This window comes from Xiphophorus hellerii, chromosome 9 (genome assembly GCF_003331165.1).
Source record: "Xiphophorus hellerii strain 12219 chromosome 9, Xiphophorus_hellerii-4.1, whole genome shotgun sequence".
Taxonomy (NCBI): domain Eukaryota; kingdom Metazoa; phylum Chordata; class Actinopteri; order Cyprinodontiformes; family Poeciliidae; genus Xiphophorus; species Xiphophorus hellerii.
Genome location: NC_045680.1, coordinates 19416291 through 19426488, shown reverse-complemented (window position 1 = coordinate 19426488; position 10198 = coordinate 19416291). Strand labels below are relative to the sequence as shown.

The 10198-nt window shown below is 36.7% G+C and overlaps 1 protein-coding gene across 1 annotated transcript; it reads right to left on the bottom strand.

Annotated features, from left to right (window-relative positions):
• Positions 1–7386: 7386 nt before the first annotated feature.
• LOC116726286 (Rieske domain-containing protein) lies at positions 7387–9927 on the bottom strand. Its single transcript, XM_032572951.1, has 3 exons — positions 9550–9927; positions 8448–8563; positions 7387–7925 (listed from the first exon to the last, which is right to left on the bottom strand). The coding sequence occupies exons 1-3, from the start codon at positions 9737–9739 to the stop codon at positions 7827–7829; spliced, it is 405 nt and encodes a 134-aa protein (XP_032428842.1). The 5' UTR covers positions 9740–9927; the 3' UTR covers positions 7387–7826.
• Between the last annotated feature and the right edge of the window lie 271 nt (positions 9928–10198).

The window sequence follows — 10198 nt, the reverse complement described above, 5'->3', positions numbered from 1 at the left end:
TTTTGCATGGTCTTTGATTTGTTGCTGGGGTTTTTGAGCTATCCTAATGTTTGAAGTGTGATAGTGATAATGAAACATCAAAACTGGAAAAATTCACCATGTTTTAAATTACAGCACACTGTGTTGAATTAGTAGGTAAATGAAACCACTCCAAGAGTATGATTAAAAGTTAATGAATCCTTAAGAAAACTCATATGAAATAACGACATAAAGAAGGATTTCCATCCATCCATCCATCCATCCATCCATCCATCCATCCATCCATCCATTTTCTGTTCACCCTTTGTCCCTAATGGGGTCGGGAGGGTTGCCGGTGTCTATCTCCAGCTATGTTCCGGGCGAGAGGCGGGGTCACCCTGGACAGGTCGCCAGTCTGTCGCAGGGCAACACAGAGACATACAGGACACCCAACCATGCACACACACACACTCACACCTAGGGAGAATTTAGAGAGACCAATTAACCTGACAGTCATGTTTTTGGACTGTGGGAGGAAGCCGGAGTACCTGGAGAGAACCCACGCATGCACAGGGAGAACATGCAAACTCCATGCAGAAAGGCCTGGAATCGAACCCAGGACCTTCTTGCTGCAAGGCAACAGTGCTACCAACTGCACCACTGCACAGCCCAGTAAAGAAGGATAGAATAATTAAATAAGACACAATATTTTGTTTATTCAGTTTATTTTTTTTCAGCTTTGAATCTAAGTATTTTTCTTACAGCTTTCTTCTATTAACAGTTTGAGAACAGCAAAAACTCAATATTAAAGGTTTTTCATTGTAATTAATTGTCTGTTTTCTTAAAAGGAATAACTAAACTACATTGGAAAATGTTGTGAACCAACTAATCGACAAGCCAAATCAAATTAAAATGTGCTAACAGTAGTACAGCTTTAAAAGACTCTTAGTACTAGGAGCAACACGTGACTTTTCTGGAGATCAGCGCTGTTAAAAATTTAAATATGGTTCTGCAAATAAAGGTTTTTCCAGAGGTTAATAGAAAGGGTTCAAATAAACATTAACATACTATTCTTTAATAGACAGATGCCCAACTTTTTTCTAAACTGATCCTCCTTTTAGTTGTGTTTTATCCTTTGAGATATGGCTATTCCACTTGCCGGCAGAAATAAATTATTGAACCTGCCAGGTACTTTTGGGTTTAACTTTTCATTGTATGAATGTTATTATATTTCAAGATGTAATGAGACTGGAACTTGGTATCAACACATGCATTTTCCTATGTGACTGTGATCAGTATCAGGGACAAAAAAATTGAATATTCATATAAACAAGTGACAAAATAGTTTTATAGTTACAGAGCAATTGTTCGTGGTTCACAGAAAATAGCTCTGAACTGCAGCTCAGTCCTGTAGGCCAGGGATTTCTTCAATTGAGCTTCTTGAAGGATACATTAGCTTTAAAATAACTAGCTTAATAGCAAGTAGTGTGTCTGTACAGCTGGGCAAAACTTGCATTATATGTTTTTCACATAAATTATGATGTTTAATCTTAGTCTTTTTGAATTTGCCAATATGTTCATACTCAGCTTATGTTGTTTTATCCACTTGAATCTCTTGCTTTTTTTGCATCAGAGTTTCATTTCATTGGTAAGGCTCACGATTCTCAGTAGACCATTTCTTTGTTTAAGTAGCACATTGCATTGCTGAAACAAAACAAAACAAAAAATTCACATTGGTCATGGTGTAAGTGAATACTGTGAAAAACAAACACTTTTGGAGGCTTTGGGCATGGAAGCTTTTTGACAAATATCTGTTTAACTTGAAGTCATTATTAGTCTTAAAATTACGTGGAAATACAAGCCCAGAACTTGTTTATCATTAGTCTAGCCTTTTGTAAGCCCATGGGATAATCTATTCAAGCTGAACTAATTTGCATCCAAATAGAAATGGGAGCACCATTGCCCTTGGGGAAACAGGAAGAAGTCGACAAGTAAATACAGGCTTAATGTTAATTAGAAACTAGGACTGGCCTGAGGTCTAGTGAAACGGTTGTAGTTTTGCAAACATCAAAACAGGGCAATTTTCTGCAAACTAACTCAAACTCTACTTTATCATCAACAAAACGCTGGGCCCGAGTATTATTACAAATGAGTACACCATACAAGTGCTAACCAGCACACTAAGCATTTGTTTGTTGTCAGTTTCGGTATTACATTTAAACATGCTCTGCAACAGAGTGATACAAAATGTTTTGAAACTGGGCTATAAAGAGTCTATCTAAATTACAACCATATAAACCTACAGATACATTTGGCAGCACTTTACAGATAGCCCTCGTTTCCAGAACTGCACTCACAGTGACAGTCTGGGGCATCTTCGCCATTATCACCACTCTCACTAACCACAAACCTGTTTGCAGAAACATGTTAAGACTTCCAGATGAAGACAAAAATCTCCCAGCTCCAGATGCTCGGTTCGCCCAGTAACAAAGATGATAATTGAATCCATGTGTCAAAAGAGATAAGTCTTCTAATGCAGTGGTGTGTCAGGTCAGTTGAGGCCACTCAACAGATGTACTGCAAATAAAGGAAATGTCAAACTTTAGACTTCAAAAAAGAAAATAGAAGTGAGATTATCTCCTGATGGATTCAATCATTTCGTTCTTTTATTGAAAAGGGGAATGTGGTCTTTGGTCTCACTGTCTGTCACTTAAAGGATCCTGATTTTGAAAAAGTGGTTGCAGCTGAAGAATGCAGCTGCTTTTTTTTCTTGTTTTTTTTTCAGAAAATGCTTTGAAAAGAGAATTTGCTTTGTCAAGAGATATTATCCTGGAAAAAGCCAACTGTGTTCTCCAGGTCCCTATGTCTTGAGAGAATTTAAACAAGTTTAAGGGACCTTTTCAATGTTTGTCTTTAATGGTGTGAAAATGTTTCAAATGAATAAAGTGAGCCTGTTCACACTAACTTGGATATTTTGCAAAACGAACTCACACGTGTGTTGACCTTACATATCTCATCCACAGCTAGCAGAATTTTGTCTAAAAATATACATACATTTTTTAAGCAATACACTAGTTTTTGGGATGGACTTGACGCCCAACGTTTTGCCATTCTACTACAAAAAAATAAATGCTTTTAAACTTTTAAAATAAATATATTATTTTTGGTCGAGTCAGACTGTGCCGCAGCAGTCGACTTTTTTACATTCATATTCTACAATTACTGGTCAACCAAAAATATTTCATAAGTTGCTATTCAACTCATATTTTGAACATCTGAAAGAAACCAACTCAAGGTCCTTTCTGACAGACATTGAGCCTGCTTCCCACAAATTGGGAAACTCTTTCCACTGAAGATAAGCTAAAGAAAACTATGGTATGGCATGCCAACATGGGATAATTTTAGACACACCTTATAATGGTTTTTACAACAGTGATTTAACTGTCCATCTCCACTTACTTTAAATTTTCAAGACCACAGTAGTAACTTAGACAAGCATGGATCTCATTTGTAGCATAAAGTATTTGAAGCAATCAGTCTGGTGGACAATGTAGGGAGGGAGCCAAAGATTAAGATGAAAGTAATCAACGATGTCAACAAACAATAGGAAAAATTATTTTCCTGTTGTTTATTGAGAAGGGTATATATATTTTTAAGTTTTATTTTTAAATGGAATGCATATAAAAATGGACATGTTTTTGTTCATGTTGCTTTCACATTGTCTTTCTACCTTGAGAGATGCATATCTCACTTTCAAATCAAAGATGTGATGATTTGGGAATAACTTAAAAACACGTTTTAAAGATTCTAATTATGAAAAATTGGTTCATAAGAGAAAGAGAGATCAATTTCCAAACTTCTAACATAACATTAATTAACAACATAAGAGAAAATTCACGTGTTTACTCTGCCACTAGTGTATGAAAAAGCTATCAAAGTGAAATGGGAGCATTGCGTTGGTGGAGATATGAGGCGTCATGTATATCTCAGTTATTACCTGAAGATTTACGTTAGCTATGGCATTTAGACATGTTTGGAATATCATTCAATGCTTTTGGCATTTCCAGGTGCTAATGTTGTGTTTCCTCTGCTAAGCCAAACTGCCATGTTTAGGCAACATATAACTTTTTTTTTGTCTTTTTCTGTGAAAGTAAACTTCTTGCTTTAGTTTATGTAGCAAAATATCTTGATTTAGTTTACCCTGCAAAGCCACTTGACCAGTGGGACATATTGTACTGTATTTGCTTCATTAAGTTCACAACTTATGCAGAACAGAAAACTGGGCTGCACTTGACAAGGAACTAAGTATGCTTCTAGGAACACGCAAATAATCTATTTTTAAAGAAAATGCTTTCTTTATTTGGGTCTGGTTTCATGAGACCCTCTGGTTCAACCCAGACATAACAAAATAGGGTTTCCAGTAAAAAAAAATAAACCACAGTCTCATGAGGATTATCAGTGAAAAGGAAAACGACCACGTTTCTTCTCTGTTGGTTATGTATTCCTTTAAGTTTTAAAGCAGAAATCCTACAAGTTTGAATCAAGAATTTGTCAGCAAGTATGAGCAGATTCAGCTCATTTCCTCCTTGCATAGCACAGGTGGTCTCAGTGAGATCATAATTTATTTAGAAGATAAACCAGGAGCCCTTTCTTCAGTAAATGAGGCTAAATGTGTGTTGGTCACAGGGCCCTGGGCATGGCATAGAAGAAAACATAAATAAACCACTGAAATCTTGACAGCACTCTGTATTGTATAATTGATGCATGATAATGCTGACTGCTTTGTTTATTTCTGACCTACATTTTAGTGTGTAAATTGTGTCTTGTATTGATTCTATAATTAAAGTATGAACACGAAACTGTAAATAAAGGTGTAAAATGACTAATGTTTGTCTGAAGGAAGCATTCATTACTAGATGTAAATTACACCCTGGTTGGGTCACCAATCTGACACAAAATCAACACCAAATACACTTTCACACCAGCTAACTTAACATGCTAGCTTTGGGAAAGTGGGAGGGAGCAGGAGGAACCGGATAAAACCATGAGAACCTCTGAAGTCTAAAACGGAAAGGCCAGAGACAAAATCTGCACCAGAAACTGTCTAGGTCTAAATTATGTCCCTCACCTTCCTGCTGTCCTCCTTAATCTTCATAATACTTTTTCTTCATATCTGGTCTCCAGTAAACCTCCAAGGTCTTTACAGAACAGCTGTATTTTTAGTTTTGGTTCAGTTACAAACAGGTTGACTCAACTGGTTGCTATCAGTTTATTTAGGAGAATCAGGGCTCCACCTTAATGACTTTTATTTGTAAAACATTAAAATATATAACATGTACCTTTAATTTTAAAATGATGTACTGCTTTGTACTGTCCACTTACGTGGCATACTCATTAAACATATTGAAGTTTTTGGCAAAATGTGAAAAGCTGAGAGGGGTGTGAATACTTTTGGAAGACATTGTAAATAAAAGGGATAGTTACTGAAACATTATGCATCTGCATGAAGTCTGTGAAGTGACAAATTCTGCCCCATAAAACAGTAGTTGTAGTATTAGAAATAGATTATTTCTTTCGTGATAAATACAGTATAATGTGCAAAGCCTTCATGAATTGGTCAGACACAAATATATTCAAAGATGCAGACAGAGATAAACATGAACATACTTCAGACGCAAAGAGTTTTCTTTTCAAAGGTGCCGAGAGTTTGAAACATACTGAGCTGATACTTGGGATACTGCAGTTTATCATCAGCAAACCTATAAAACAAATCTGGGCAGACATCAAGTACTTTAGCAAGTATTTCATTCTTAATATTTGCATACAAAGCATAATAAAACAAAAAAGTGCATTTCTCTTCCAGTTTCATATTTTAGTCACACAGAGAACATCTTCAGTCCTCCTCTAGGACTGAGTGACATCATCCAGTTTCTAACACTAGAGGCAAAGTGCCAAGTCTTTGGTGTTCACACACACCTCTGTTTTTTAGTTAAGCTCCATGTCACTTAAAGCTCTGGACCATAAACATTCTTTATTACAATTTAAGTTTGTAATTTTGGTTTATGTAAAGTGTCACTAACCCATTCATACTTACAAGTTTCAAAATAAAATAATTCAATTCGTTCAATATTACACCTCTCTCACCAGTTTGGGGGTGTTTCTATACACACCCAGGAAATAGAGCACAGCTCTACACATGTAATTTTCAATATTTATTGTATGTTTATATATAATAACATAAAGAATTCATTAAAATGGAACACATGAAAAAGTACATTGCACTTGTCCAACCCTTTTACCTATGGGGTTCAACATGTGGAGCTGCAGAAACCATTCCTGCAAGTTTACTTTGACTTCCATACCCATACTGAACGGCTACATCCCCGGAGCTCATTACCCTCCAGGTGATGACTTATGGCACAGGAGGCTGACACCTCTGGTGCACAGAACAGATATTTTTAGCTAGGAGAATAATTCTTGTCATAAAGTTGCACAACAGGGAGCACAGTGGGGAGGAAAACCAGAATGTTGAGACATGCTGTCACTGACACCTTTATGACTGGGCTCTGCATTTGCCAGAAAATTGAGCTGAAAGAAAATACACGGACTGATGGCGGTCACAGCTAAGGAATAAAAAATACACACTGGCATTGGTGAGCACAGACATATAAAAATGGTTTCTATGAGCCCACGGTGCATTTCAGGCCATGAACCTCCCTGCTGTGTCTGACCAAACCGCTCTTCTTAAATCATACTGGGTCAATAGAATAAAAGCTTGCCTGTAACAATGCCAGGAAAAAAAAAATAAAATAAAATAAAATATATATATATATATATATATATATACTAACACCTTACAAATTAAACAGCTACTAGTTGCACCATTTTCATTGCTTCTTTTGTTGGGCCACAAATTGTCAAGTAACAACACTGTTTGGATTGTGAGATGAGCAGAATAAGTGTTTATACGTGCTCTAGTCCAAATAACTCAACAGTGAGTCTAACAGTTTCAGACCACATGTAAAGTTTGTTGATGAAAGGAAGAAAATTTGTGGGTTTAATGAGACCATTGTGGGGATGTTAGACACTTCAGATAATGTTACATAAGTGTTGAAGGAGAAGATTATGCTTAATTCATTACTACTTGATCACGCATGAAGCCAGTTTTTTTTTTTATAAAGAACATCACAATGTCTTATAAGGATAACATAGTTTAGATCTTAACAAAAGGAAATAGCTAACCATGATGTAACTCCTTGGCTTTTGTTTGTGGTTTGAATAAGCGAACAGTTCTTAAGAAGAAGTTATAAGAACTGACTGATCACCAGCTTGTTTGATATCAGATTGACCTAACCAAGCAGCAGCAGAGATCACACAAACATCTGGGGAAGTTTTCACGAGGTAATTGATCAAATAAGAAATAAAAACAAGATGTTTTAGAGTTTTATTTACAAAAACTAATATTGAAAACAAATCCTCTTTCTTTTACACCTCACAATTTGTTCTGTCAGATAAAGTCTTAATTAAATAAATTAAGTTTGTGAGGCTAGACAAACGGGATACAAATACGTTTGCAAAGAAATGTATTTGTTGTATTTTGCTGTTTCTCCATTGAGAAAAAACATGAATGTTCACAACTCTTCATCTTAACAGCTTGTGTTAAACCCTGAACTTTGCCTGGTATACCAACAAGAAAAACGACTTCATGATGTCATGTCCTCTTCAAGACGGTCTCCTTAGTCCTGAGTTCTCAGCAAAGTAAAAACAACTCTTAGAACAACAGAGATAAGGCTTTGGAATGTTTTCGAATGACTTGTGCTTGTGGAAAAAGTCTTAAAAATAGGATGAACCAGCTGCGCGGAGATAACTCAGGTTTTCTGATTTGCTGGGAAAGGCCTGAGGGAGAGATGACTTGCGTGCTTCACGTACACGTCGCCATCCACCAGCTTTACTTCATAAACTTGTTGCTGTGAAAGTGAAACCACAAGACGAAAAGTCATAAGTGCTCGAAAATGATAAACAGCAGTGGAAAACAATTATATCTTAATGTGTGCAACTGATGTCATCTGTAAAAAACCAGACAATACTGACAAAAACCCAATGTGCCATCTTATCTAAAGTTTGCTTTATCCACATCGGACTGCAGGGCAAAAACAAATTTTGAAACAATTTATTGAAAACAATTACTTTGCACTGGTGTTGATGCCATTTTAATTAAACATAGTTATGCAAATGGAGGGATTAAAGATTATGCATTGATTCCTAAATAATTTTTTGTCTGATGCTGAAAGCTGGGATTAACAAAATAATAAAACATTTATTGTTTTATTAATATCATAGGATATTTTATTATTACACATTGCATGTCAAATTCATACTTCTCATTTCCACAAAATACATTATTTGCTCATATAATCATTTTATATGGGGATTTAAGCACATGGAAAGAATAAGGACACAACTAATAAGGCTTTTATTGCATCACTGACCTCTAATAATGTCCCAGACTTCCCAGTTCTGAGATCATAGCCATAGTCATGCCAGGGGCAGAAGACCTGCAGGACTCCATCAGCCTCCTCAATGTCCCCCTCACACAGAGGACCCCCTGAGGTTAGTGCAGCAAACAGCTAAAGTTACTATGGTGGGGAATTTTTGTTAAAAACACAGGTGGATAACGAAGTGTGGGTTTCCACAAAATACAATACTTATTGAGAAGCGCACTCAGAAAAAATAAGAATAAAAAAACAATGCCTCCACCCCGTCCGCTACTTCTGTTTGGTGAGTTTTAGTTGATGACATCACAAGAGGCACAAGAATCAAGGTGAATAACATTGGAGGAGATTATAGCTTTGGACAAACTTTGAATCATTTGAGCTACATCCCACCTCATCTTGGTTTTTATTCCTAGAACCACCTTCACGCATTTCATTATTGTCAAATGTTCCTAAATAATTGTTGTGCTCTGAAACACTGCTCAGGAGTTTTGTTGTAGTAATATTTGCTAATGGCAAAGAAGCAACTTAATGTTAATGTTTATCCGTCGTCATCAGTGGCCATGCCAGCCTGGACATTCACGGCAGGTGCAGCAGAGAGCAAGGAAAAGAGTGTGAGCAGCGCTTACATGAGGGTGATTAACAACGCTAAGAGCTTCCTCTTGGCTGCAAATGGTTGTTTTTCACAGAGGTTGTTTCTGACATAGTTCCTCGTATAACATGAGACAGATTATCTGTCTGATTATCCTCATATTATACTATCAGGATATAGTGACAGTTTTAACAAAATTGTAAAAAAAAAACAACATTTTTTTAAATAAAAAAAAAAGCTATTTCATAGTTTTAATCTAGTGTATTTTATCTAAATTATTCTTCTTTCGAGAAAAAGTGAAGGTGACAATTGGTAATTTCTGAAAACCAGACGGCAGGGGGCAGAATGCTTTTCCCCCCCATTTGTTCCTATCCTTCTAGTCTCGCATATTCATATGAATTTGCAAAAGAAACAATCGCCACATATGTCAACATGGGCTGCATTCATCATACACTGAGCAAAGCGCTGCTTTCCTTTAAACTAGGCAGAAATTAAGTGTGTTTTTACCGGAGTGAGCACAGCGGGCGTCCATGGCAAAAAACTGTCCCCTGACATAAAAGAGACAGACATCACTGTCGCGGCCGAGAGGGGAGTACATTAGACGGCAGGGCTTCTTGGAAAGCTCCGAGGCTGGGCCTATAAGTCTCCATGAAGCGCCCGTCGTGTTCCCTTCATCATCCTCCGAGCCAGAAGCCATAAATAACCGCGGGGTTATACGGTTTTGTAATTTGCGCAGCTACAGCCTTGTTTTTTTCTCACTGGTGCGCACGGTGTTCTTGCTGTTCGCAGCATGTAAATATTCCATATTTAACCACCAGACTATCACAGCTCTCATCCAGCAAGGAGCTACTGCAATCTGTGTCCGCCGAGCTGCTGCTGGCTCAACCTCAACCTACCGTCATAGAGCGGGACTACATATATGTATATATCTAACGTTTAAGCTATTTATGCTGCAGCAATCCTATATATATATATATATATATATATATATATATATATATATATATATATATATATATATATAAATAAATGGATGGACCCAGACAGACCCTTCCTGTTCTTTGATTAGGGTCAGTCTGTTTCTAACAATACAGCTCCATTGTGTATTGTCTAGTACTTTGTTGGTGGCCTGTTGAGTTAATTAAAGACAGATTCT